Source organism: Ovis aries, chromosome 19, assembly GCF_016772045.2.
Source record: "Ovis aries strain OAR_USU_Benz2616 breed Rambouillet chromosome 19, ARS-UI_Ramb_v3.0, whole genome shotgun sequence".
Lineage (NCBI taxonomy): Eukaryota > Metazoa > Chordata > Mammalia > Artiodactyla > Bovidae > Ovis > Ovis aries.
In genome coordinates, this window is record NC_056072.1 from 58,822,986 (window position 1) to 58,837,162 (window position 14,177).

At 64.8% G+C, this 14,177-nt stretch overlaps 2 protein-coding genes across 8 annotated transcripts in view; one reads left to right on the forward strand and one right to left on the reverse strand.

Moving 5' to 3' along the window:
* Positions 1-11,959, forward strand: part of ACAD9 (acyl-CoA dehydrogenase family member 9) — a 38,415-nt gene extending 26,456 nt beyond the window's left edge. For both annotated transcript variants that reach the window (XM_027957842.2, XM_042236686.1), the window contains 15 exons: positions 332-438; positions 976-1,076; positions 1,910-1,988; positions 3,004-3,178; positions 3,711-3,784; positions 6,872-6,947; positions 7,403-7,473; positions 7,662-7,781; positions 8,285-8,413; positions 9,216-9,295; positions 9,704-9,830; positions 10,020-10,097; positions 10,514-10,642; positions 11,216-11,288; positions 11,557-11,959. In XM_027957842.2, coding sequence (XP_027813643.2) covers positions 332-438; positions 976-1,076; positions 1,910-1,988; positions 3,004-3,178; positions 3,711-3,784; positions 6,872-6,947; positions 7,403-7,473; positions 7,662-7,781; positions 8,285-8,413; positions 9,216-9,295; positions 9,704-9,830; positions 10,020-10,097; positions 10,514-10,642; positions 11,216-11,288; positions 11,557-11,657 — 1,520 coding nt within the window. In that variant the 3' untranslated portion in view covers positions 11,658-11,959. The remainder of the gene's footprint in view (positions 1-331; positions 439-975; positions 1,077-1,909; positions 1,989-3,003; positions 3,179-3,710; positions 3,785-6,871; positions 6,948-7,402; positions 7,474-7,661; positions 7,782-8,284; positions 8,414-9,215; positions 9,296-9,703; positions 9,831-10,019; positions 10,098-10,513; positions 10,643-11,215; positions 11,289-11,556) is intronic.
* CFAP92 (cilia and flagella associated protein 92 (putative)) overlaps positions 6,001-14,177 on the reverse strand; it is a 36,985-nt gene continuing 28,808 nt past the window's right edge. For 4 of the 6 annotated variants that reach the window (XM_042236685.2, XM_027957841.3, XM_060402691.1 and 1 more), the window contains 4 exons: positions 13,991-14,155; positions 13,466-13,666; positions 13,245-13,395; positions 6,001-10,900 (listed from right to left, as the gene is read on the reverse strand). In XM_042236685.2, the coding sequence (XP_042092619.1) occupies positions 10,686-10,900; positions 13,245-13,395; positions 13,466-13,666; positions 13,991-14,155 (732 nt within the window). In that variant the 3' untranslated portion in view covers positions 6,001-10,685. Of the gene's footprint in view, positions 10,901-13,244; positions 13,396-13,465; positions 13,667-13,990; positions 14,156-14,177 lie in introns of those variants that run through there. The other 2 variants (XM_042236684.2, XR_003586000.3) reach the window with 2 other exon arrangements.

Consider the following 14,177-nt stretch of genomic DNA (forward strand, 5'->3'; position numbering starts at 1 on the left):
GTCCTGGGGGTGGACGCGGAGCACGGTTCACGCCCACAGAACCCGGGGTCTGTGACAGGTGTTCACAGCATCTCAAGTGACTTTCTGTCTGTAAGGACTTTGCTTCTGTATTAAAGCACGCATCTGCCTGCGCTTGTTATACAGCTGGAAAAGGTCTGGAAGGATGTAGTCAGAAGTTCGCTGACTGATAAGTTAGCGGGTGGCTTGTTTTCTTTGTAGCTGTCTGTGTTGTGTTCCTTATAAAATGGTGAGCGGGCTGTACTTCACGGAGCCTTTTCTGGGGGGAATCTGGGGCTGGAGAGTAAGCGAGGCTGTTCTGTTCCTGCCCTAGGTGGCCTGGGCCTCTCCAACACCATGTACGCACGGCTGGGGGAGGTCATCGGCCTGGACGCCTCCATCGCTGTGACTCTGGCGGCTCACCAGGCCATCGGCCTCAAGGTCAGCGTGTGGGTTAGTGGGACGCGTTGGGGGACGGGGCAGCTGGCTCCTTTGGAAACGGCCTCCTCCCCATCGCCCCGCCCTATCCCTCCAGGCCCCAGTCAGAGTCAGAGCCTCCCCGGAGCCTACCTGTGCCGTGGGCGGGAACTGATCCCTCCCTCCCTGGTTTGCTCCCTCGGGGCCTGCGGTTGGTGCCTGTCCTCCACTGGACTTGGAGCATCTCAGGGCAGGCCCCCGGCCCACAGCTCGGTCCTTGGGTGGTTTTGCTCGGCGCAGGGACCGAGGGGGCGGAGCGAGGGGGCTCCGGCCACCCAGCTGAGCAGTGCAGAAGCTGCCAGGGAGCCGAGTCCCGCCCCAAAGCTGTGGCGGGCCGCCCGGCCTGTCCCCGTGTGGGGGCTCTCTGGCCGCCCAGCAGCTCCCCGTTTATTTTTCGGGGCTGCCAGCTCCAGGCGGCCCCCTTGTGTGAAGGGAGCGTGTTCTGCGAGCCCGTGGCGCCCGCTCCCCTCGCTGCCGCTGAACAAGCCGTGTGTGTCGCAGGGGATCATCTTGGCCGGCAGCAAGGAGCAGAAGGCCAGGTACCTGCCCAGGCTGGCGTCCGGGGAGCACGTGGCCGCCTTCTGCCTGACGGAGCCAGCCAGGTCAGCCCCACGCCCCCCGCAGCCTCTCTGCCTGTCTGCTTCCTGCTCTCATCTCCACCGCCCTTCTCCTCCCTGGTGACCCCGGCAGACTAGAACAGGCCCGTCAGCTCCTGTTCTGTAACCGTTTTATGCTTTGCAACCCTCCTTATCGGCTTTCCTGGAGGCTCAGTGCTCGCTAAAGAACCCACTTGCCAATGCGGGAGCCCCAAGTTCCATCCCTGGGTCGGGAAGATCCCCTGGAGAAGGAAACGGCAACCCACTCCAGTGTTCTTGCCTGGAGAATCCCATGCACAGAGGAGCTTGGGGGCTACAGTCCGCGGGGTCCCAAGAGAGTCGGACACAACTTAGTGATTAAACCACCACCCTCCTTATACAAAAAAAGCATTCAGGCGTCACAGTCACAGCGACGTTCAGACTGTGTGGGGTGGGTGGAGTCATCCGCACTGTCCAGGCTGTGGACCGAGGTTCAGCAAGGTAGAGTCATCAGCCCAGAGTCTCAGCTGCTGTGGACTCAGCTTCCGACGGCAGGCTGATCTCAGAGCTTGGCACCGTGTGAATCCGCCTATCTCTGCTTGGGCCTCCCAAACGTCCTCACGGACAGTTTCACCCAAGGTGATAACGTGGGATTGGCCAAACCCACCTTGCCACCTGTTTTTGTGAGCTTTTACTGGAATGTACCTGCTTGTGCACACATTGTCTGAGCCTGCGAAGCTGAATGCATGTATTACCTGGCCCTTTAAGAGCTTGTCAGCTCCCCTGTTCCACTCTGAAACCTCCTCTGGGGGCCCTAAGGATGCTTGTCTGTTCCCAACCACCTGTGTCTGTCCCCGCAGTGGGAGTGATGCCGCCTCCATCCGGACCAGGGCCACGCTGAGCGCAGATAAGAGGCACTACGTCCTCAACGGCTCCAAGGTACGGCCGTGTGGCCTCCGTGGCCGGACCTTCAGCGCACTCACTGGCCGCTTCCCAAGCTCCAGGGGTCGTCGGGCCGGGCACACCACCCCTTGACCGTCTTCCTTTGTTGGAAGAAGAAGTGGGCTCAGAGAGGCTCCCTGACCCACCCCTGTCCTGTCCGCCTCGCGGCAGGATAGGTACCCAGGCCTCCCGGCCTCAGAGTCTGCGGGCTTCTGGAGCACCACCCACCTCGCTGAGCTGCACTCGTGGGTCTGTCTGCTAATTTTCTCTATTACACGCGTGTACTGCTGGGAACGTCCGCAGCTGCCTCCTACCTTCGTTGCTGCCTCTGTTGTGCCGCAGCTCTGGGTAGTGGCCGGGGCGGGCTGGGTGCGGTCTGCAGGGTGGTCATAGCACCGCTGGGCACGGAACACATGATGATGGCTTCTGGGCGTCCCCGGTGGCTCAGTGGTAAAGAGTCTGCCTACGGTGCAGGGGCCACAGGAAACGTGCGTTCAGTCCCTGGTGGGGGAAGATCCCCCGGAGGAGGGCAAGGCACTCCACTCCAGTACTGTCGCCTGGAGAATGCCACGGACAGAGGAGCCTGGTGGGCGGCACTCCATGGGTCACAGGGAGCCAGACAGGACTGAGGCAGCTGAGCACGATGACTGCTTACCGTCTCCTTAGCACCCATGGTTTTCTGATTGTCTCATACCTGTTCGGTGTTTTTTTTTCCCCCCAAACAAGTTGCTTGAATCAAAATCCAAGTAAGTTCTATGCAGAGCCATTTATCAAGGAGTCTCTCCCCTTCCCCACCGCCTCCTTCTACTTCCCTCCCCACCCCAAGGTGTCCTGTGCTAGAACCAGAACTGCCACACACACACACTGCACACACTCACACAGAGACCCAGACACACACGCCCCTCCAGGGAAAGCCTCGCTCTGCTGTCGTGCGCTGTGATGGGCGGCCGGCACCGACAGGCGGCCTGGAGTCGTCTGCTTTCTCTGGAGCCCTGCTGCTCTCTTTCCTCAGGTCTGGATCACCAATGGGGGACTGGCCAGCATCTTTACTGTGTTCGCGAAGACGGAGGTCGTTGATTCCGACGGCTCCGTGAAGGACAAGATCACAGCGTTCATAGTAGAGAGAGACTTTGGTGGCGTCACCAACGGGAAACCCGAGGATAAGATGGGCATCCGAGGCTCCAACAGTGAGTGGCGCTGTGCGCGTGTGCGAGAGATGAAGTGTGCGGCCCATGCACGTGTGTGCGCGTGCGAATGTGTGGCAGGAGATGTGTGTGCCTACATGCGTGTGTATGTGAGAGAAATTGTGAGCGAGGAGGGCGGTGATGACTCCCAGGTGAGGCTCCCGCTGCCCGGTGGGACGCCCAGCCTCAGGGGAGGCCGGGCTGGAGGGGTCCTGGTCACGGGGCTCAGGACCTCAGACCCCCGTCTTCCCCCCGGGGCCCCCTCCTCCTTCACTCCCTCCTCCTCGCCCAAGCCCGCCTGCAGCCCAGTGCGCACTTGGTTCACTTGAGGCCAGCGTCCTGGACGTGGCCCTTGGCCTGGCCAGAGCGGCCACACGGTCCTCATGGGTCCCTCAGAGGCCGAGGGGCTCAGCCTCTCAGCTGCCTCGGCTCAGGCCACGGGGGCTCTGAGCGAGTGAGCGAGCCGCGTGGCCTGCATGCGGGCCGGGGGCCGAGCGCCGGGGCCGCAGCTGAGCTCCTGGCCAATGTGTTCCAGCCTGCGAGGTCCACTTTGAGAACACCAGGGTGCCAGTGGAGAACGTCCTCGGGGAAGTCGGAGGCGGCTTCAAGGTGCGTCGCCTGCTGCCCAGGCCCGCGGAGCGGAGAGAACCGGGCTCCGGGTGTCCCCCGCCCGGCTGGAGGCCTCGTCTCCCTGGGGCGGGCTGGGTTCCTGCCTGCAGGTCTGGGAGGGCAGCCCGTGGAGGGCAGGGTGCACAGGGCGGGGTCCCGAGTGTGCGCCCTGATTCTTTTTCTCTTGGAGTTAGATTGTCTCGTTTTTTCGTTGACAGGTAATTCACGTGGCAGAATTTGCTGTCTCCCGCATGCTCGCTGTGGTGATTTTCAAGATGGTCACTGGGCTCAGCGCCCGACTCTGGGTCTGACTTCAGGACGTTGCCGTCACCCCAGAAAGCAGCGCCATGCCTTCCCCTCCCCGCGCCAGCCCCGCTGCCACTGCTGTAGCGTCTGCTTCTGTGGACCTGCCTGCTGGGGCGTTCCGTTGCGTGCAATCTGCGTCGGGATTCTCTCACGCTCTGTAGCCGAGTCCCAGAGGTGTCGGGTGAACGGACCACATCGTGTTCACCTGTCATCAGCTGGGGACGCCTGGGTTGGTTCGTTTTCAAGCCATTTGAGTCGCACTGCCGTGAACGCTCATGTGCGTGTTTGTGTGGGAACACTGCTTGCTGTCCTGCTGGGGGCACGGCTAGAGGAGCGCGGGGGCACAGGCTGACTGCACGCCGAGTGCTCTGAGGGCCCACCGGGCTCCTGCACGGTGGCTGCGGTTTCACGTTCCCACCAGCAGCACGTGGACCTGAGGGCCCCAGGTTTTCCACATCTTGCCAGCTGGTATGCTCGTCCTGTCTTAAGTTTTCAACCTGGCCTGGGGTAAAGTGTCTTCACCCTGGGGGAAGCTGCCGCCACCTGGCCTGTGCATAGGGGTCAAAGCAGGACTTCCCTGGCCTTACAGATGTTAAGAGACTCACCTGAGGGTGCCAGCCAGGCCTCAGCACCCGAGGAGTGGAGCAGAGTGGGGGAGGGTTTGCAGGGGGGCGCCCTGTGCGGCTGCCGCGCGGGGAGGGCCCAGGCTCCCTGAAGGCCGTCCCGGAGACGCCGTCCACTGTTGACATTCCTGAGTTCACAGCGCTGAAATGCTGGTGCACGTGTGAGATGATGGCGGCATTTCTTGCTTACCAGCGAGCCCTATAGTCTTCACTCGTGAGGGAGTGTGGCTTCCTGAGGTTGCGAGCTACACGGCGTTGCCACGTGTGCTGAGATCAGCGCCGGCCCCAGGCCCCCGCGGTCTCTCGCCCTCCCTGCTTGGCGCCGCACTGTGTGGCCTGTGTCCTTGCACGCGTCTTGCACACTTGCCCCATTGCCTCCTGAGTTTGATGCCGAGTCCCCCAGGTCGGGGCCTGAGCGTTTGAGGCTCTTGGGCTGTGTTACCACGTAGCCTGCTGGACAGTTGAGCTGCCATGAGGTCTCTGCCCAGCCCTTCTCCGCAGCATTTAAAGGATTTCTTTTCCACTGTGTTGGGTGAAAAGTGATGGTTTTAACACGCAGAAGGAGAGAGATTTCTAAAGCCCTGCTTTGTGAGGAGTGGGGTTATCCACCAGTCAGCCTCAACACTGTAAAGCACGAAGCGCTTGGGGTGATTCCAGAGATGGAGGGTGGGATGACCACAGGACTGGGGAGCAGAGGTTCCTGGGGGAGCAGGCGGCCGGCCTGTGGGGCAGGGTGCTGCAGGAACAGCGTGTCTGGGATCTGGAGCAGGGCTGTAGGCGAGCCAGCACCGCCGTGGGAAGGTGACAAGGCGGCAGGATCCGGGTTGGGAGGGAGGGATGCCTGGGCCCGGGAGCCCCTTCAGGTCGGGCGAGCCCTCCAGGTTTCCATCATCCCCCAGGAGGCGAGGCTGGCGTCCAGCCTTTACCTCCTGTTGTCATAAGTGAAGTTCAGGGTAAACTGCAAAGGGGCCATGAGGGGACCTTGTTCACGATCGTAAGCTGGCCTCCAGGAGCCCGGCGGGAAGATTCCAGGACCCCAGGTGGGGAGTCGCTTCCCCTCGTAGTCCCGCGTCCCGAGACACAGGAGGGCTGACGTCATGGCTCAGGGGCCCAGGGCCTGTGTGTCACTGTGCACTGGGCCTTAGCCGGGCTGCCCGCCCCACGGCCAGCTGCCGTGAGCTCACCTGCCAGGACCCAGTCTGTCGCCCAGTGACTAGAGCAGATGCTTCCAGTCCCCCCAACCCCGTAGGATCTGTGTTGAAAGAGTCTCCACTCAGTGTATGGAGCAACTCATCATACATTCAAACTCAGAGGCACGTTTGCTTAATCTGAGTCACCTAGGTGAGCATCTGCACGAGGGCATGTCACGTGCTGCCGCCCCTGCCTCCAGGCCTCCGCCTGGGGCCCCCAGCCTTGAGAGAGGCGAGCAGGCCCCAGGCCCTCTTGCGGCTTTGTGCCGGCGCCCACTGGGTGTCTGGGCTCCCTCCTCCCCACCTCCTGACACCCCCCACTGGACTGTGCTCCCCTTTAGTCCCCAGCCCACCATGCGCTGCCTGCTGCCCGGGGCTGCGGTGTCTGTGCCCCTTGGGGCCTGCAGGGGGCGCCTCCCCGGACCCGGCGTCTGGTGCCTGGGTAGCAATGTGTCAGCTCGCCCCTCGCTGTAGGTCGGGAGTTGGGGTCAGAAGAGGACGGAGGTCACCGTGGGAACTGGAGGCAGGGAGCACATCCGTGGTGGAAGGGTGGGCCCCATGCACGCCAGGCAGGGGCTGGCACCGCCAGGGGCTCACCACTCAGAACCTCGGGCTCTTCACCCCTTAGAAGGGCCCTGACGCTGAGGCGCGCCAGTAAAGTGAGGCGCTGGAGGCAGACGCCCAGCTCGTCTCAGCCCCGGCTCCCTTTGCCGAGGCGCGGAGGGCGTCCCCTTCCTTTCTGGGCTGACTGCACGGATGGCTGTGAGCATCGCAGTGATGACAGCCTGGTCTGGAGGGGTGGGGACTGTGCTTCCCGGCCCAGGGCGCTTGTCTCCTCCGGGCACTCCTGTGGTCAAGAAAGCCTCTGGCCAAAGTGGACGAGGCTCTCGCATGCTATGCCCCCAGGGCCCTCGGTCTCCCCAGCCAGGCCCCCGGGCTGACCCGCGCTGGACCCCCTCTCCCTGCAGGTGGCCATGAACATCCTCAACAGCGGGCGCTTCAGCATGGGCAGCACGGTGGCCGGGATGCTCAAGAAGCTGATCGGTGGGTGAGTGGGGACACCTGGCCCCGCCCGGGCTCCCCGTGCCCCCCGGGTGGCAGGGCGGGGCGCTGCTGAGCCTGCCCCTGACAGCCCGTCCCGTTCAAGCCTGGGGTCCCGGCTTGATCCAGAAGGAAGGGTGCACGGAGGCAGGCCTGCGGGGCCAGGGTTCAGGTCCCAGCACACATGGGATGGGGTGGCACGTTCTGGGGGAGGTGACGGCTGCTGAGCGAATGCAAGCTGGACACCCACAGGCCTGGCCATGGTGCTCCACGGGGGTCTGCACGGTGGGGGAGGCGGTGCTCCATGGGTGTCTGCACGGTGGGGGGGCGGCGCTCCACAGCTGTCTTACGGCGGGGGGCGGGTGGTGAGGTCAGTGCAGGGGTGAGTGCGCATGGGTGATGACTTAGGAAAGCATTTCAGGACGGCCGGAAATTGTTTTTGATAACTTCACTCTCAGGAATGGCCGCCGAGTACGCCTGCACAAGGAAACAGTTCAACAGGAGCCTCAGTGAGTTCGGCCTGATTCAGGTGCGGAGGGGTGAGGGCTGGGCGGGCAGTCCGCCACGCGGGCACTGAGAGCCTGCCCTCCCGGCGGGGATTTGGGGCGAAGACTAGCTTGCCCCCGGCTTGGCGCTCCTGGCCCCGGGCTCGCTCTGCGGCTTGGCAGGCCTGGGTCTCTGTGCAGCAGGTCTTGACTGTTCTTTTGAACACTCCAGGAGAAGTTTGCCCTGATGGCGCAGAAGGCCTACGTGATGGAAAGCATGGCCTACCTCACGGCGGCGATGCTGGACGCGCCTGGCTTCCCCGACTGCTCCATCGAGACCGCCATGGTGAAGGTACCGGCCAGCAGTCCAGCCATCCTCCCCATCAGTCAGCCGCTGCCTGCGCGTTGACGAGGCACCCACGCCAGCCACCCCGGGATGCCACTGGGAGCAGAGCGGCAGAGGCACAGAGCCCCGCTGGGCTCCTGGTGGGCTTTGTGCCAGGCTGCCACCAGCTGACTGCTGGTCACGGTGAAAGGAGAAAAGCATAACTCCACACCCACCGGAAAGAGTGGCGGGGCTGCCTTGGGAAGGCCTGCCTTGTTCTAGCTTATGGCCTTTCTACGTTTCGGTGTCAAAATTGCCTTTCATGAGTATTTGGCCAAGGCAACTACCAGCGTGTCCTGTGGTTTTGTCTTGGGTGGCAGAAGAAGTCAGTTCAGGGCCACCAGTGAGATGAAAGGCAGGGCCCCTCCCCGGGCCAGGGTGGCCCTGTCCCGAAGCGCAGCTCTCCGCCTAGGCCTCCCCATGCGGCTCCGCCGGTGGCCTGTGCTGACCGTGGCCCGCATCCACGGCAGGTGTTCAGCTCCGAGGGCGCCTGGACGTGCGTGAGCGAGGCACTGCAGGTGTTCGGCGGCTCAGGCTACGTCAGGGACCACCCTTACGAGCGCTTCCTGCGCGACAGCCGCATCCTGCTCATCTTCGAGGTGAGCCTGCTTGGCCCGCTGGTGCACGCCCCTCTGCAGGGGGCGGGGGGGTCTGCATCTCCCCGGGTCCCCCCGAGGGCGCGCCCAGGGAATTTGCTGTGTGAGCTCACAGGCCGCCCAGGACTGCTCTCCCAAGGCCCCTCCCCTGCCTGGACGTGACGGTCCTCCATGGCCGGCGGGGTGGTCAGCGGGGGTGCAGGGCCCTCAGCGTGAAGCCCAGACTGCCCAGGATGGGCTCAGGTCAGCCTGGAGGCCGCCTTGCGCCTGCCTCCTCTCCCAGAGGAGCCTCTCCTGGGGACAGCCCGGTGGTGTGGCCTCAGTCCAGCCCTGCCCCTCTGACCCATGTGCCACCAAGCGTGACGGGCAAGCCGCCGCCAAGTCTGCCTTCCCAAGGACCCACGACTCAGGTTGCTGGGGGCGGGGCCCTGTGGGCGTTGACACCCGCTGCCAGGGAACAGCCAGCTCCTTCCCAGAGGAGCTGGGCCTGGACCAGAGTGGCCGCCGACCGCTTGCTGTGTCCTGGGTCAAGCATCCCTTGCCACCAGGGGCAAGCTGCCTCTCCCTTAAAGAGACAGAGTTGGGGAAAGGAGTGACTCCTGCAGGGTGGTCGTGCATGGGGCAGGGCCCCCGGGGAGCTAGTCATGGAGTGGGGCAGGGGCCCCAGGGGGGCAGGAGCCTGGTGCTGCCCCCCCGGGCCCCTGTGATCACCCTGTTCCCAGCTGCTTCCCGAGGGTTAGCAGGCAGCAGCATGGCCTAGCTGGCCCCTGGGAATGGCCTCTGACCTGGATGTCGTCGGCCCCAGGGAACCAATGAGATCCTCCGCATGTACATCGCCCTGACAGGCCTGCAGCACGCCGGCCGCATCCTGACTGCAAGGGTCAAGTAGGTGCCGTGCCCACCACCTGCCCCCCGGGACCCCCTGCCCAGCAGACGCCTGTGCTGGAGCAGCTGGAGGAGGGGACCGCCCCTTCCCAGGATGGGGGTACAGCCTGGTGGGGCTCAGCTCATTCCTGGGCTGCAGGGGGGGGCGGGGGTTGGGGGACGGCTGCCCGGGAAGCTGCCAGGGTCCTGCCCCGAGGTCACCCTGTCGTCCACCCCCACGGCTTTTACAACCGGGGCGATGAGGTAACCCTCAGACAGTCACCCTGGCATCTCTGGCTGCTCCCAACAGGCGGGCCAGGGGAGGGGCAGGGCGCGGACGTAAGCTGGAGCCGCCATGGGTGCCCTGAAGCCGGGGGCCTCAGGAGCTGGTCTTGGGGGCCCAGCTGACAGCGCCTGTGCTCTCTGCAGGGAGCTCAAACGGGGCAACGTGACCACCATCATGGAGACCATCGGCCAGAGGCTTCGGGACTCCCTGGGCCGCACCGTGGACTTGGGACTGACTGGGAAGCTTGGAGTTGTGCACCCCAGCCTTGCGGTGAGTGGGCCCAGCGGGGAGCCGGCCCCCCGTCAGTATGTCTGTCCCAGAAAGAGTGTGGCCGGGGCACTGGGGAGGACCAGTCGGTCCACGGGACCCCAGGTGGCCCTGTCTGCACTGTCGCGGTGGCGGGAGGGCCTGGGCACCACAGTGGGCATTGCCAAGCTAAGCCCTCCCCTGGCCCGGCAGGATGGTGCCCACAAGCTCGAGGAAAACGTGTACTACTTCGGCCGCTCTGTGGAGAGCCTGCTGCTGCGCTTTGGCAAGGTGCCTGGGGCTGGGAGGCTGGCAGGCGAGCATCGGAGCCAGCGGTCCAGCGGGTGTCCACCCCAGGGCCCAGGCCTGGTCACCTTGGAGGGCTGGGGTGCAGAGCGCGGCTGGCTGTGGCTGCCTGCCCTGTGGGCCACTCAGCTCGCCAGAGGCAGGCGTGGAGGAACCCTGCCGGGGGCACCTTCCAGTTGGCGAGAGGCCTCCTGAGGCCGGGAGGGGCAGCCCCACGTGGCCCTGGGTCTTGAGAGCTGATCTGTGGCTGGAGTGTTGGAGCTCCGGGCTCTGGCCTCAGCCACGCTCTGGGATGTGTTTCCGCCCACACTTGGGGCGTAGAGTGAGGCGCAGAGGTGGGCCCTGCTGAGGACTATGGGGCAGGGTCCCAAGGGCCACGTCTCCCCCGCCTGCGTTCCCAGACCATCGTGGAGGAGCAGCTGGTCTTGAAGCGAGTCGCCAACGTGCTCATCAACCTGTACGCGATGACGGCCGTGCTGTCCCGGGCCAGCCGCTCCATCCGCCTGGGGCTGCGGGACCACGACCACGAGGTGAGCCCCCCGCCCAGGCCCACGACAGTGCTGCGGCTTCCTCTCACTGCGCTTTACTGAGGCCTGTGGGTTGGGGGGCTGCAGGCCTGTGTCCCAGCGAGGTGAGCGTGTGGTGCCCTCCCGACGACCTGGAGCTGGGGGAGGTTGGCGAGGTTGGCGGCGTTGCCAAGTTGTGGCCGTGGCAGGGGCTGGCACTCTCCGCTCCAGCGGACGGTCTGTGCTGCTCAGGACACGAGGCTGCTGCCTTCCGCCTTCCTGCTGGAGAGAAGAGCGGGTAACAGTCGGGGTCCCAGGCCCAGGCGTCCTCTCTGTGTCTGCACGCGTCTGGACACGCTCTGGCCCACAGCTTTGGGGTCGGGACGCCCCTGTGCTGAGGAGATGTTGAGTCACCTCCCGGGGGTAGGGCTCATTAGAACCTAAAGCCACGGCTTCCGAGCCTAGCTGCCTGACCCGGCAAGGTGCCCGCCTGGGTAGACAGACGGGGCTCTTGGGAGTGCAGAGGTTGGGCTCCAAGGTGGGGCTGTGCTAAGCAGGGCCCCCGGCAGTCATCCTCGGGCACGTTGGTTCTGGCAGGTTCTGTTGGCAAACATCTTCTGCTCAGAAGCTTATCACCAGAATCTCTTCACCCTGTCTCAGCTAGACAAACGTGAGTGGGTGCTAGGCTTGGGGGGTGGGGGGACCCGGCATCTGCTGGGCAGCGGAGGGGACGACACGCGCGCCAGGCACCATGGGCACGGATGCCGAGGTCGCATGCACTGTGGGGAGAGGCCTGAGCCCCCGGGGCCCCTCCCCGCGCTCCTTGAGCCCAGAGGCCCCTCCCCGCACGGCGCTGCTGCCTTCAGGGCCCCTCCATAGGGCGAGCTGCCCTTGTCAGAGAGAGCGCTCCAGTGGCGTCCCTCCTGTCTCCTGCGTAGATTCTCCAGAAAACCTGGATGAGCTGGTCAAGAAGGTGTCCCAGCAGATCCTCGAGAAGCGGGCCTACATCTGCACCCACCCCCTAGACCGGGCGTCCTGAAGAGGGCCCGTGTCCTCACGGCCGCCGCCCCAGACACACCCACAGCGGCCCGAAGGTACAGAACTTGGTTTATTACAAACTGACCATTTCTCTTCTTCACCTGACGGGCCTTTCCTGGGCCCCCGACCTGTGGGCACCGCTGCTAGACGCGATCTTGGCCTGTGAGTGGATGTGGGGTGAGCACGGAGCTGCTGAGACTCCCCGGCTCGGGGGGCACTCGGAGGAGGCTGGTGGGCACATGTCCCAGCGCGGTGCATACATCTGCGAGGCCGCACGCTCTCCAAGAAACAGCTCGAAAACTGCATGCGTGTCGTTGGTTTTAATTTGGAACGAAAGGCGCTTAGAACATGTACCAGGAAACGTTCAGCACAGCTTGTCTGCCCTTCGAGTGTGGGCAGTCTAGACCCACATCTCCTCTCAGCCAGCCTTGAGTGGACAGAGCTTGATCCTCAGGCCTGCCGTCTGGGGCTGGTTTCCAGGGCCCTTGGTCCCCAGCATGAGGGCTGTGCGCCTCGGCGCTGGGCTTGCTTGGGTGACAGCAGGGCTGTTCTGGAGCCCCTCGGCCTCTCCTTGAGCACAGCACTGTCTCCCCCGGCTCGAGCTGGCCTGGGTCCGGGCCCCTGTCTCCTCCTTGCTGACATCCTTGTTCCGCATGCTCACCTGGCAGGCTTCAGGCTCTGGTCTGGCCCCTGGGTGGTTTGTCCAGAAAGCTCACCCTCCACATTGCCTTGAGGCATCCAGGCTTTCCTGCTCGGGTGGGGCCGAGCGAGCGCCCAGAACCCTGACAGCCTCTCTCCCAAAGGTCCGACCTGGGGCTTCGTGGGGAAGTCGTTTCCAAAGCTGTGAGTGATTTGCGGGCGAGGAGGCGCTCTGCCCAGGATGGAGAGCTTGTGTCTGCTGCATGGAGCTGTCAGGAGGGGCCCGGCTGCACGGGAGCCCACCCAGGGCCCGCTCCGTCCCTGCAGTGTCCCCATCCCTTGCGGGGCTGTTCTCACCGCATGGGGGTAGGGGGAGCACGCGCCTGCCCGTGCACCTGGGGACCTCGTCCCCAAGGGGACAGAGAGCTGAGGCGGGCCTTCCCAGGCTGGGCCACCCACGTGACCCTGGGCCAGGGACCCCCGACAGGGAGCAGGGGTCTTCCGCCGCCCAGAGCCTGGGGGGTGCCGGCCCCCACGGCGCGTCAGCATGCGCTCCTGGTGCAGGCTCCGTCGCCAGCTGCCCGTGGGAGCGCAGGAACAGAGGAGACCCGAGTCACCCTGACCCAGCCTCCTGGTCGCCAGACAGTCAGCTCTCTCCCTGAACAAAGGTTCTGGCTTTGTTAAGTCACACGTTTTTGGCTCGCTCTCAGCCTATAAACGCTTGTGGTCCCTCCTCACGTACAAGGGGGTAACGAGGACGCAGAGGGGTCGTCGTGGCCCTTCCTCTTGGAGGGATGAGTGGCTGGGTCCAGGAGGGCCCCGGGGAGCCTCTGGAGGCAGTCGCGTCCTCTCATTGCTGAGAGGGCAGGCGCAGAGCAGAGCGCGGTGTACCACCCAGAGCCCAGCCTGTGGTCTGCCGGCCCTGGCTGGGCCGAGGCCCCGCTCTCACCTGCCCCAGGCTTGGGCGCGGGTGGGAGCTCCAGGAACGCCGGCGGCCGTGTGTACAGGTTGAAGTCCTGGTGGCGCAGGCCCCAGCCCCACCTCTCCCGCTGCAGCACCGGCTCTAGCAGGCTGGTGAACAGGGCCTTCTCCCTCCACTCCTGTGTCAGGAAGCAGCAGGTCAGGGGAGGCCCCGAGGACCCCCGCCCGAGCCCCACTCTTGCCACCCACCTCCGTGGCGGCGCTGATGGGCGGCAGCCCCAGGAGCTGGGTCGTGCCCATGGTGTGGAGACCCGCCGTCTGGAAGCCGCTGGGCGTGCGCCAGGCCTGGCGGGACTCCCTGCGGGCCCTCCTCTCCTCCTCCTCCGGGTCCAGAGGCCCCACTGTGGCGGACAGGTACTTCTGCGAATACGTGAACCTCCTGCCCGGCTCCTGTGAGTGAGCACAGATGGGCAGGCGTTGTGCCCCGGAGTGGGCCAGGTGGTAGGGCCCTGTCCCCTGGGTCAGAGGCTGCTCCTGAAGCGGCCAGTGCTAGAGGGAAGCCTCGGCCCAGGCAAGGCCAGGGGCCCGTGGCCATTCACAGGCACACGCGGCTGGGAAGGCACGGGGCCCCAGCTCCCACTGTAGGTGGAGGGTTCACATTTAGTGGGAACACAGCCGCTCCCCCTGCGCCACGCCGGCCACGGGATCTCCCACCACCCCGCGCTGCCCGCAGTGGGCACGCTGGGCTGCTCTGGGCCCTGCGCCGTCACTCACCTTGGCCATCTCCCGATACAGCTCCTTCTTCGCCAGCTCCACAGAGTTCAGGGTCTGGATGCTGTAGTTATGCACGGTGTGCGTGTTCGGGGCTGAGACCCGCATCACCCTCGCTGCAGAGCCGGGAGGCTTCTTGCCGACCCGGGAGGCCGCCGAGATGTTTCTCTGGAGAAGGAGACGCCGGTCA